At 46.5% G+C, this 13,936-nt stretch overlaps 1 protein-coding gene across 1 annotated transcript in view; it reads right to left on the reverse strand.

Moving 5' to 3' along the window:
* Positions 1–7,890: 7,890 nt before the first annotated feature.
* Positions 7,891–13,936, reverse strand: part of NPEPL1 (aminopeptidase like 1) — a 215,229-nt gene continuing 209,183 nt past the window's right edge. The window contains exon 12 of the mRNA XM_069651058.1: positions 7,891–8,875. Within this exon, the coding sequence (XP_069507159.1) occupies positions 8,717–8,875 (159 nt within the window). The 3' untranslated portion in view covers positions 7,891–8,716. The remainder of the gene's footprint in view (positions 8,876–13,936) is intronic.

Here is a 13,936-nt window from a genome sequence, read left to right on the forward strand (position 1 = left end):
CTCTTAAGCTAGACTTATGGTCATGGAGACAACCAACAGATTCAGTGTGGATAGTAAGCTGGCAGTTGGCCAGCTTTTCCAAGAGTTTGGGAGAGGGGAAAAGTCCCAGTGGCAAAAGAATGATTACAGAAATCGGCCAAGGCTGGATTAAGGGTGTCAATGTGGTGCTTGATGGTTCTGGAGGAGCAGACGAGCACCTGTTTCGACGACACTGCCATCGATGGGACTTGTCTAGAACCCTTGTCAGGTGTTAGAGAGAAAGAGGAGAAAGGAGGAGGAGAGGGAGAGATGGCCAAAGGGGGCCGAGAGAGGAAGAGGAGATAGTGGACAGGATGTCCTGAGTTTTAGCAGAGAAGCGAGAGGCCAAAGCCGTACAGAGGGCCTGTTGAGGGAACAGAAGAGGTAGAGACCGCAACAGGATTGGCCCATTCCTTGTAGATTTTAAAGAGTTTGGCTGTGTTGTTAGAGGCCGCAGAGACGCAGGCTTGAATGTGTGCGCTCTTCTTGATGAGTCTTATTGCTTCAACTGGCATTTTGGTGCAACCAGTCTCGGTATGTCTTAATGTGGCCTGGCATGCTGTACTGTAATGTTGTGTCTACACTGGTCTAAATTGTGCAGCCAGTTGGACATGTTTCATTGTGGCATGGCATTTTTACTAGCAAAGCATTAATGTTCATGTGCACTGTTGGTAACTTGCATGTATTGGATTGGTTATACCCTACAAAACAACAGTAAACACTAGCTTTTTAGCCAATTTTTCTCAGAAAGTGTGCTGTATATTGCATTAAAACACATATTTATATCTTTCTCCTAGTGCAGTGTGTGGCATACCCCTTCAGCAGCACGTTAGTGCGTATTGCGCAAGCGTGTTAAACCAGGCCGGCCCAGAGTGTGGCGCAACCCGTGATTTGTTGCAGAGTTGGGGAGGCACTCAGCATAGCTCGCAGCGGGCCCCCAGATCTTGTGTTACGCCACTGGACGCACAGTAGTTTAATAAACCAGGGGGTTAAGACATTTTGTAGAGATATACGATATGAGTGTCAAGGAGGCTTACCATATATGTGGTAGTGAAGGAAACGTTCTGGGAGTGGGTTAAGGAAGTTTGTTGCAGTTCATGGGACAGTGTGAGTGAAACAATCAGGGGTCCTGGCAGATGCACAGCACCTCAGTCAGCATCAGTCAGGTGCCTTGGAGAGTGCCTTAGCCAAGGGCCGGCTTCGCCTATCTGTGCGTCCCGATGAGTAGCCAATGGGTTAGATGGGGGCCCGAGCCAGGCCAGAAATTCTCGGGTTCCACGGCGGTGGCCATCTTAGATAGGTTAACCCTTGTGGTTATTACTGTTGATATTAGCTTTGTGATTGATTTCAAAGGGCTTGAATAAATGTATATGTATTTTTGCTATACACCTGACTGGGAGTGATATGTAGTTTACTTTACTGCGTGTGCTCATTGTGGGCTTTCAGTCACAGTCACCCCTCCTGAGACCTAGTCTTGACCGCCGCCAATGCTACCTTGATTGGTCTTCCAAGCAAGAAACTAGGCTGGCCTTCAGAACCTCTGCCCACCAGGTCAGAGCTCAGAAATCCATCCTAACAATGAGGTATTTGGAACATCATTTTCTGAACCCCTCTCGGAGGGGAAGACTAGTATCTGTCGGATTAGGGCCCCCAGAAACTGTTTGACTTGGGTGGGGACCAGACTTTACTTCCTCTCGTTGATTGAGAATCCTAGATTGAATAGGAGATCTACGGTCTTTTGGGTATTTCCCAGGCATGTTCTGTACGAGTCTCCAGTTATGAGCCAGTCGTCGAGGTAATGATACATGGAGATGGACTGCCTGCACAGGTGAGCCGCTGCTACTGCAAGTATCTTCGTAAACACCCTCGGCGTCGAGACATTGCTGAAGGGGAGAACCTTGAAGTGATAGTGTGTGTCCTCCATCTTGAACCTGAGGTACTTTGTGCGCTGGAAACATTGAAATATGAAAGTAGGCATCTTTCATGTCCAATGTGGCCATGTAATCCTCCTGCCGCAGCAGCGGGATTACTTCCTGAAGAGTTGTCATCCTGAACTTCTGAGGTTTGACATTTGTTTGAAGGACACATATCTAAACAGGGTGCATGGTTAGATCCTTTTTGTGTAAAAGAAAGTATATTGAATAACTACCCTTGTTTACCTGGAGATGAGGGACGACTTTGATGAAGCCCTTTTCAGCAAGACCTGGACCTCGTACAATAGGATGTGCAGATGGTCTGGTGACAGTTGTCTGCTTCCGGGTGGATGGTAGTGAGGTGGCTGGAGGAACTCTATACAGTACCGGTGGGCAACAGCCTAGAGTACCCACTGATCTGATGTGAAACCCTCCCATGCGTGGGTAAAAGATGTTAGATGTCCCCCAACTGGGGAAGTGTGGGAGGGGACCTGTACTGCCAACTCACTTGGAGGCAGAGGCTGGGGAGCCTCTGGAAGCAGAGTTTCTGCCCGTCTTTCCCTCGTTGAAATCCTCTTTGTTGAGGCGATGGGAAACCACCGGGGGAGCCCCATCCAAAAGGCCAATTGGCCAATCCAAACCATATTGTCCTTGAGAAGAACGGGAGACTGACTGCCTGCGAAAGGGCCAGCGGGTGTTGAAACTGCCTCGCTGGTCAAAGGCCTTGGCCGAGATCTGATTGAGCATTTTAAAGTCTCGTGCGCTTTCTTGGCGGTCTCCAAAGCCTCATCAACCGCTTTGTCAAAAAGGTTAGCTTCCTCCACTGGCTTATTGATCAGGGAGGCCTGGGTACCCGGTTTAAAACCAGAATTCTTTAGCCAGGCGTGGCGTTTGAGAAGGGTCCCATGGGCAAGGACACGCCCAAGCGTTTCGGCAGAGTCCAAGGTATTTTTAAGAATATTCAGGGAGACTTGCTGCCCCTCCACAACCTCGGCTCCAAGGCAGGTGCGAGCGGATTCTGGGACATCTTGGAGGCCCTCCTGGACAAGACCACACTGAACGTCACTGTAGCTCGCCAGGTGCATGGTATTGTTGGCTATCCTGATGGAAAATGTGGCAGAGGTGGTGACACTCTTGCCAACAGTGTACAATTTCTTGCAGTCCTTGTCGGGAGGGGATTCCGACATAGACAGTGGTACCCCCGCCCTCTTCCGTGTAGTAGTGACGACCAGGGAGTGAGGGATGGCATGGCTCCTGGTGTACAGGAGCTGGACGGAACATTTTCTCCACACAGGGATTAACCGTATGTGTGAGCGATGTTGGAGCGATGTGAGCATGAGGGGTCCAGACGCTTCTTGACTGAGCTCAACAAAGGGATAGCTTGACTGACCGGGGACTTTTCCTTAAGGATACTTTCCACGAAGTCAGAGTCAGGGACAGCTTCTTGTGTGGTAATCTTAAAGTGATAAGCTGCTTTTTTCAGCAGGTTATTACAAATCACCTGGTCGTCAACAGGCAAGTCTCTGGTTTAGGTGGCAGGGGGGAACGTCCAGAAAAATGTTCACCAGATCAGGGTCATGTGGGGGTGTGGAATGCCACATGCCCTGGTCATCAACAAGGTCCCAGTCCGAGGCCCTATAAGTAGGATCTTGGCCACCCTGGCCAGAGTCTTGGACATAGAACACATCCAGATTAGGGCCATCCAGAAAGGTATCTACCTAGGGGTCCTGATGGGATTTCACCAGGGATGAGAATTGAGCCCCGGGGAAATAAACCCTCTGTGACTAATGGAGGGACAGGAGTCAACATGCTGGGTCAGGAGGATAGTTCAGGGACAACATGCTCGCCTTGGAAGCAAGACGACGCAAAGTTCCATGCTTAGAAACCTCTGGGTATTAAGCACGCTACAAATAACTGATTACAATTACATCACTATTTCTCTTTAAGATATTATCAAATTGGTCCGAGAAATTAATGAACTCAGCCATTTAATTCATACAAGCCTCAAACTTGTCCCTGGTCCATTCAGACGAGTCTGAGGGATCAGGAGGGGGGGGAAAAAGGCCGTGCAGAGGGTGCTGGGTCCTGGTGCAGGGCTCTAGAAATTGGAGGCCTTCTTGGGTCCAAAAAATGCAAACTTGGAAAGCTTCTGCCGAAGCTTCAGGAGTATTCGATGACTGGACCAGTCTCGACAATTCTTTAAACAGTACAGCGTCTTTCAACGCCACCTTGATGGACCATAGATTTAGTGGACGCGCCCGCTACAGAGGAGGATTTAGCACCAAGCGTAGGCCACGGAGGCGGGTGCGCAGAGGGCACTGGACTGCGAGGTTTGGAAGGCCCCAAAGACTTCGATGGGCCTGCAGGCTTAGAAACCTTTCTCGACGGCACCGCTGGGGGAAGTTTAGGGGTTGTGTGTTTTATAGCAGTTGGTGCGTGTGTGTTCCTGTCCCCCATAGCACTGTCGGCTGCATGCTTGTCGGGCCGTTGACGGATACGTGGAAGCGCGAGGGCTCCACGGTTAGGTCGACGGCCTCTGAATCCGGAGCCGTGGCTGCCGACAGATTCCTCGTCCGAGGCGACGGTGTGGTAATGACTCTCGGCTTGCATAGCGTAGGCCACCCACCATTTCGAACACCTGTCCGTCAGGGTCTTAGGTGAAAGAGCTTACATGCTTTACAGTTACGCTTGTCGTGATCACGAGGGCAACACCAATTGCACCGCTGATGGGTGTCTTTCCAAGGGAATTTGCGGTTGCAAGACAGGCAGAATTTAAAAGGCGTCCTCTACATAGCAGAGGGAAACGGCAGCCAGACCAAAGGAAAGGAGAGATCAGGGTTAAAGAAAAGGCATTCTCAAGAAAAGTCAGTACGAACAGGGCCCGCTCTCCTTACTGTGTGAATGCCGGGCTGGAGGGCCATGGTCACGTGGTAAAACAGTTACGGAGCAGTCAAGGGTGGAACGTATAGCCGTTGAGTAGTCAAATGCAAGCCAATCGATGAAGAACAGGCAACAGCTATATTAAACTCTTACAAGCTTTGCATTACGTGCGACGGCTAGTTAGGTGGGAAAAACAATCTGTGTGACCGACACGTGAAGCATTTTGGGTACACTATACGTCACGTTGGCGATAGTGTTACAGTCACACCCACGATTACCACTAGATGTCGTACTACATGCAGAGCATGTGATTCTAAGCAGATTCACAAGCATTAGAAATATATGTATAGATTCCTTCAGGATTACTAGGAAAAACTGTACTGCCATTGCCCCATCATAGGTAATGACCATTTGCTGGAGGCAAAAATGATGGACACTTTCATTAAACTTAGAGTTGAAATTAGGGATCACTTGGATGCACAGATCTCTGAAGAGGAGCTCAATGTGGCTACATGGTGATGGTTAGATGCAAGTCCATGGCCAGGATAGATTGCCCATGGAATGCTACTCAAAGTACAATAATCTACCAACACCCACATTGACATTTCATGAGGCTCTGAAGGCTGAATCAATGCCTCCCTCAAAGCAGGAAGCAGTTAAACAATGTTGAAACTTGGGGAAGACCCACAAGACTGCAAATCCCATAGACCCTTGTTTAATGCAGGTTCCAAAGCTACAAGCAAGATCCTAGATCAGAGGCTTTGACCCCCTCCACCCACCCCGCCGCTTCAGCATGTCTAGGTTAAAATCATACAGGTTCAAGCTGGATTTATATAAAGCTAAAACACTATGCAAAACGAATGCATTTCACCTGGGAACAAGAGGAGTCCTTCTCCATACACTGGAGACAATTATTTTCAGACTTGTATTTTGTGGCTTCACTCACTCCCCTATTTGCCCGGATTAAGAGTGGAGATTTTGTACCAGATAGTTGGAGGTAGCCCTGTGTCAACACAGCTTATCGTCCTAGTGATGGCACTCTTAGCGAATGCACTTTGAGCGGATTTGACTAGAAGGGGGTCAGTGTGTCTGGGGAGGAGCATGTACTTGCACTCTATGGTGATGAGCTGCTTTTGGTTCTTGAAGGACCAGATTCATTCCATTCCACACGTTCAAAACAGTACAAAGTTACTGTTTATGCTCAGACCTTTGGGGTAAATCCTGCTTGTTCTCACTATGAAAGACTGTTCTTCTGAATTGCTCTCTACACTACTGCGTTGATGGGCTCATAACAGGTGTACGCGTTTGTAAATACAGGTTTATCATAGTATCCCGGATCAAAGTGAGCAGAGTAATATTAAGCTTAGCTTTGCTCTCGCCTTCTGGATTAGGCTTCCTCTACCTAGGTTTAGTTGGATGACCATAAATAAAATAATAATGCTCCCTGTGCTTTGTTTGCCAGTGCTTTGTTCATATACTGGCAGCTATTTTCCAAGACCTAGATAATCCCTTTTCCCAACGAATAAGGGATAAAACCAGAACAGGGTCACCCTTATAATTGTTTGGAGGAATTAGGAGAATAAAACCATTGGGGACCCCAATTTCAAAGCATATTATCTAGCTTTGCAGCTACAATTAGCAGCTTGTTGCTTACACCCCCCTAAACTCAGGGAAAACGCCACTAGATTAGGCTCATTGGTCAAAGACAACCTGCTGCCTAGAAGGCCTACTTATCTTATTGGGTTGGGCAAGAAGGTGTGGGCTAGCGCTTTTTGGCTGAAGGGCAACTCATCTCTGTATGTGAAACACCATCCATTGGGGGTCTTGCCATGTTGTAGCAAACCTACTGTGCTTCTGATGTGAAACCATGGTTTTGTGCCAGCTGCTCATCCCTGGGTGGCTTGTATGGAAATTATGGGATTCTCACTTTTGCTGTATTGAGGGAGCAGTTTGGGATTTAGAAGGCCGGCTTTGTTCAGTTGGCAAGATTGGCTCAGGGGTGAGACAAGTGGAGGGGGTTTAATCAGAACCTAAGACATCCAACTCTAGTTTCCACAGTATTAAATTTGAGAATGGGGGCATGGACAGTTTCTTCCACGTATGAGGCAATTTATGCTGAGAGGACATGGGATAAAGGGAAAGTGGGAGGCAGGCACCAGGAAGACATTCTTAGACACGAAAGGGTGTGGTAAGAGGGGGAAGGTTCTGACTGCATGTGAGGATTTGTAGAAACGATACTCCACAGAACCTATATCACGGCCATCATAAAACACTGATTAGGTAGGACATTCCCTAAATGATGTCCAATATGTCAGGGAGAGGGCCATGGTTTTGTCCAAAGGTATGTCTCTTCTGCTGAGGAAATAAACACTGGAAAGGGCGACTGGAAAGTCCTTGTCGAATTCCCTACTTTGCATGTGTTGGGTCCACCCCATGTGACCAAAAGAAATGAGCGTGTATATGTATCTGCGCATCTGGGTGGTTTACTCATAAAGTGACTTGCTCTGAGCGAAGGTCCACAATTGTCCCAATGCATCAGTCGTGGAATAAACACCCAGAAAAGTGGTCCTCCTTTGGACATTGAAATCCTTATTTATTGTAGCAGAGCTTGAAAGCATGGCACCTCTATAGCATGGAATAAGTGGCTTAAGAAGTTTTTGTTCTCACCTGTAACAAAACCCCCATCTGAAGTTTCTGGTTTGGTTATTGCTGGAGGGAGGATCATTTAGAAGGTATTTTTTGTGCATGGTCTTGTCTTTCATGGATTCAAGTAAAACCCATCCATTTCTTTATAGGTGAATGCTTTTCCTGATTCTAAACCTTTACTTGCACTTCCCTCAAATTGCTGTCATTCGTTTTTTATTCATGCTGCTTATATCTTGTTGTACAGACCATCCAATTGCTAGACATTAATGACAAATTAAGCAGTTGTTATGTGATCAATGCAATCTGTGCTATTGGCTGTCAGTGTTGAAAAACTGAATAAAGCCATTAAAAAAAAAGTAAAGCACCACATGTGTCATCATGAGAAAAGGTCTTGTGGCAGGCATAAGTGTTTCATACATGAATGGAACCCCTACAGCATATGGAAAGAGATTTAATAAAATAATTTGTTCATTCAATACAAACAGCAAAGCAGCTTCATTAGGTACATGTATATAACTTATGCTCCCGCAATTCATTTTGTAGATGTCTAAATAACTTTTCCTTTGAATAACAGTTTAAAAACGTGTCCAATTTCAGTCACAGGTGTTTCACACCTCACAGTTAAAGCTAAACAGAGCATGCACATGGACTGGCAGATCGTTCCATGTGCCTTTGGTCAACATCCATATACATCAAATTTGCAAAATTGGGGAATTTGCATCTTTTCAAAGAGCATTTCTTCCACACAAAATAAAATCGCCAGGTCTACAAAAAGACCTCAACATACTTTTAAGGGTGCACACATGTAAGAGTTATACAACTTAAATCTACAGTTTAACACAGCTTCTCAATTCCTTCAAAGGAGGACATTATGATTAATGGTGTGCTATGGACAAAGGATCAATTTGAAAGTGTGCAGCAACTGCCCAGGGGAATAAAGAAAAGAGACACATTTTAAGGGGCGAGGATTGCTCGCCAACCAACAACCCGCAATGGGAAATTAGAAGAATGCATTACCAAGGGAAGGCCAAAGCTGACTGCACTTTGCTCTTTGATTAAACATGGGTGCTTTCCAGAAATGCCAGCATCCAAATTCTAGCACATGGTGGCTGGTAGTACGCTATGAAAATGCCACCTCCCAAAACCAGTCTTGAGCTATTACAGGAGCGACAGAAACTGCGAGTCCCAAGGTTTAATGAACGCTGGGTGCGGATCAGTGCAAAATGAGTGCGGACAGGCTGATTTAGGAGTAGAAAGTGTTAAATGAGCCGTCTTCTTTTAGAGTCAATCTCTGTGTCCTCAGACTGCTGGTCCGCATTAGTACCCAGAGGAGAAACAAAGTTGAGTAGAGGGTCCTCTGAAGCACGTCCAAACAAAGACAGTAGCAGCGCAACACCAAAACCAGTAGCCCTCTCACCCTATGAAAAAAAGAAAAGATTAGGTGCTCATTATCAGTCAGAAAAAAAAGAGAATACATTCTCAGTAAAATCAATTAAACAGCACGAGAGGTGAACCCACTACACTTTGAAGCACAAAAAATTACATTTCTTTTTCCTCCACAATGCAACTGCACATTTTACTCCTCCAGCAACTCTACATCTCGCGCTCACTCAAAAGGGTTGCTGTATAATGATAAAAACCCCTCTGGTGACCCGGTTAAATTTAAAACAAAAATAAAACATACAACTGGAGACCGTTGCAGGTTGCACCGGAAGTGCGATCTGAATGAAATCTGGCTGAGACACCCATTTTAGGATAATGAGTTCTCTGCTTATTTTTGATTCATGTATTTTAAGCACCAGGTTTGCTATGAAGGGTACCAGCAACCAACTTCTGAAAACATGTAATCCTTCAATCCATATTGGGGGCCTTGAGGCAGGATTACAGACTAACAGTTTGCTGTTCCTGGCAAAACGAGGTGTAGGTTTGTGGACCTCTAGTGTGCAAATATGAACATTGGGGTCAAAAATCCCATTCGTGCCAAGCTGCTGGTGTCCAACTCCAATATATATGCCCTTTTTTTTGCGTGATCCAGGCTCCGCTTGTATGAGAATTACGTACCTTTAGTCATATGAATTGATGTCGTCCCTCCATTGTGCACTCCTATAGAACGGTACCCAAGCTGGTACTCTAGCACTTTAAGAGAGATGAAGCAAAGTTCGGACTAGCTCTGCTCACTCCCAATCTCCACCACACGCCCTGTGAGGTTTGTCATTTTCAGAGGCCAAGACTAAGGAACCAGATAGATCTGACAGCATAGAGGAGACAGTAAGGGGCCAAAGCACCAAGAACTAAAGTGAGTAACGTAATCTTACATTCCAGTCCTACAACTGGGAATTGTATAAAGCAAGAAATATATGGGAGACAGAATTATATGAATGTCAAAGCACCTTAAAGAGCAACATTATTATTCAAATAGTCTTACATAACTAGACTGAACTGACATCCGATCTAGAACCATGATCCTGTGTACATCTTCAAAAAGCAGGTAGTGCAGCTCAAGCGTTGGATTTGCAAATAACATCAAAAATGAATTTCTCTGAAAAGCTACAGATGCAGTCTTGGCCGTAATAGCATGAACATGGTTGTCTCAAGATGAGGCAGAATTTGAAACTTTGAACTATACAATTTTCCATTCAGGGGACAATAAAAGCTTCCAACACTTAATTTCCAGGTGAATGACTTCCCACAATAAGAACATGAGAGGATTTTCCAAAAACAGTAGTCGTATTTGAATAAAACAAATTTCCCTCCTCTGCCAGTGGAAACAGGAAACAAGATAATTAGTAAAGGACAAAATATCATTGAAGAAACATAATGTCCTTCTCCAAGGCCCAGTAACATAAGCGCAGCCACATGCTCTTGTATTGCTTCCAAGTGGAGGCCCATCTGAACAACTGATCTTTTCAGAATATAAATTCAGGTGCCCATAAACTAGAATCCCAGGAACCAACCACTGCCATTCATCGTTTGTAGGGGTAGATGAAGGATCTGACTTGATTTCTGAGCAACACTATTCTTGCTTTTTGGGTATAAACGAAAATGAATGAGACCGGAAGATCAGATCTGAAAGGTAGAGGTCTTCCATAATTTCTGTAAAAGAGGTTGAGAAAAATCCATTTAGAAATGTAAGCCAATTTATCATCAGTTTATCTCCTAGAGACACCTTTCCCATCCAAGAATCAGAACTTGTGCACTGGCATTCTCGAGTTGGGAGCAGATCCAGTGGCAGAGAAACCCACTTGTCGAAGATCATTATGACTAGTTTCCAGTTTTGAATCAATGTGTGAGTAGCAACCCACTCTCTGCTGAGATAGTCTGGCTCCTGGCTCAATTCTTCTGGAACAGGAGTTGCCAAAAGAAATAGGTCCCTTTGAACAGTCCAATTCTAAATCTCTATTGCTAGAAGAAAATAGTCTTGATGCACGTACCTCCATGCTTGTTTATATAAAACATTGCTGCTCTTTTGTCAGTATGAACAAGAACACTTACCATGTGCCTTGAAAGAAAGTATTTAGAATTAAAAATATTCTTTTCAATTCTAGGAAATTGTTCGGATTCTGTTCATCTTGAGGATACTAAAAGGTTGTGGACATCCAGTTTCTGTAAAGGAGTGCCCCACCGGTACTCCGACTAAAATAACATTTCAGAGTTCAGAACATGGAAAGGTGCCACCCAATAAATATTGAAATGCAGATATAACCAGTTGAGAATCCATCAGAAAAAGAGTATGTGGAAATGTCTGACTGAGGTTGAACATCTTCATTTCATTGGTCTAGCAAATGAAGCTGGGAACGCCCCATAGGATATATGGCTAGTGAAACCACAGTACATGGAGACATCAGACCAGGGGATCCTTTGAGACCACAAATCTGAAGGTAACAATATTTCGAAATTGAAAGTCTATCTGACTTAAGGCAGGGAATAATAACATGCCTGTCTGCATGTCCAACACTGCTCCTATGAAGGAAATGGAGTTTGAATGAGTGAAGATGCTTTTAAATTGACTGATAGACCTGATAAGTGGATGCAACACCAGTTTCAAATGAATCATTAAAGTTGGGGGGAGGGAAGGCTTTCTTCTTTTCAGTCAATCGTCGAGATATGGGTATATATGAATGTCCCTATTTCAGAGAAAATTTGATTGCTCCCATCAGAGCTCAGACCATAGGGAGTGAATTCTGTACTGAAAATGTTGACTGTTTACTAGAAATCTGATCAGATTTTTGAGGAGGCGAAATTGGAATATGGAAAGGATTCCTCCAGATCTATTGCACACATCCAGTTTCCCATCTTCAATGCACCCGAGCAAAAAAGATACAGTCTTGAAGAGTTCCACCAAAATAAACTTTGAAGTGGGAAAAGTTCAAGAAACATTCAAGGACCTCTCAAATGTTCGTCCACTATGAATATCCTTGAATAACATAATTTTCCCAAGTCTTGCAACGACACCTTTCTAAAGCCTATAGGATCGAATGACTTCAGGATGGCCGCCGTGGAGGGAGGACGTGTGTGAGCTGAGCTCCGTCTCCCCTCCTGGGCCGCAGCAGCAACCAGAATAGATGCGGAACTCGGAGGCAATAAATCTGAGAAAAAAAGCCCCAGAACCTGCCGACGGAGCCCCCAGCGCAGATAAGACAGCATCGGCACCCCCAAGCACCGAAGACCCGACGGAAGGTGGAGAGAGAGCGGCACGGAAGACCAGCGGTTCCCACCGAGTCCAATACAGACTGCAGAGGCACCAAGAACCGATCCGGCATAGGGACCGGCCACCTGGGAAGAGAGGCACTGAAGATCGGGCCCCCCGCACCTCAGGATCGGCAACCCCACGCCGAGATAGTGGACCCTGCAAAGGGAGAAAGTCGGGAGGGAGGGATGCTCCCCCAGTGCACCCAGGACCAGAGAAGCACCCGGGCGGCCCCGCGGGAGAAAGAAAGACATCCGCCACCGCTGAATACAGCCGACCCCAGCTACCCACGGAGCAGAAAACAGAAGGTGAGCCCCTGCGCACCCTCGATAGGGGACAGAGGAGAGGAGAGTGCAGCCCCAACACCAGACCGCTGAAGCGGATACCAGGCGCAGGGAAATACACACGGGCCGAGCCCGTGGGTAGCTCTACAAGGCGGTGGCTCTACACGGCGGCACAGAGAGCCGGCAGCCTTAAAAGCACACCAACTCGCGGGGAGGGGGTGAGGGGGCCACAAGGAACAGTAAGAAGCACGGGCACCTGGGGCCCGCGATTATAATCACATCGGACCTGCCCTCCCCCACTCCCTGCGCTCTTCATACACTTGAAAGGGTCATTGCCAGAAACGAGCCACAAAGCTAAGGGGACAGACTACCCACTGAGAGGAAGCGAGCGATCTCCCCAACAGAATACAAGGGCACAGCCATGCACAGAGGGGGCTCCCCCCCCCTTCTTGAGGGGGAACCAAGACAGGAGTGGACCCACACAGTTACGCCTGCCCCACCAACTTTGGAGTAAACAGCAGGGGAACCTCGCACAATGAAAGCACACCCAATATCCCGTATTGATAACAAACGGAGAGGCCCCGGAGAGGCCGGAGACGGGACACTACTCAGCAAGTATAAGACCCATCGGGCAGCAATCGCGCATAGGGCCAAATGTCAAAATCTAGAGGGAAGCAAGGACAAACAAACCCTCTGACCCAACAGCCGAAGCAAGACCAGAACTTGGTCCACCTCTGCGGGGGAGACTAAGGGACCCCAGACAAGGCAAAAACATCCAAAGGATTAAAAGGCGGCCGGGAAACAGATCCCTCCCACGAAGAGATGGCCACGAAAGAAGATCTGAAGACGTGGTTCGGTGAGTTTCAGGCACAATTCATGGACTCAATGAACACACACCTGGATGCTATGAAGAGTGAATTCAAATCAGCATTGCAGGAACTAAAAAGAGAAGTCGCAGGACTAGGAGAAAGAACTGACACTCTTGAGAAAATATTGCAGAACATGGAAGAAGAGACGCAACAAGTGGCAGAAACATCTGGTCCGCCTAACGCACAACTTGGAAATCCAGTGCGAAGACTTGGAAAATAGATCACAAAGGTCAAACATTAGGATAAAAAATATGCCAGAGACGGTGGAGGATAAAGATCTCAAAACAGCGGTGCAGCAAGTCTTCAAAGATATCCTAGACCAGGTGGACGAAGAAGAAGTCCTGATTGATCGAATACATAAGGTGGGACCAAAGAGATCGGCGTCCCAAGGTGACCGCCCGAGAAACGTGCTGGTGGCCCTCACTAGATACACACAAAAGGAACAGATCCTAAGGAAGTCCAGATCAATGGACCATACATATTCGAATGAATGGGGAGGATGTACAGTTGTATCAGGACCTGGCACTGACAACGCTTCAGAAAAGAAGAGATATGGCCCAGATAACAAAGGAACTGGCCTCACGCCAAATCAGATATAAGTTGACATTCCCATTTGGCCTGCTGTTCACATGGGAGGGA

Source organism: Ambystoma mexicanum, chromosome 3p (assembly GCF_040938575.1).
Source record: "Ambystoma mexicanum isolate Mex_15411 chromosome 3p, UKY_AmexF1_1, whole genome shotgun sequence".
Lineage (NCBI taxonomy): Eukaryota > Metazoa > Chordata > Amphibia > Caudata > Ambystomatidae > Ambystoma > Ambystoma mexicanum.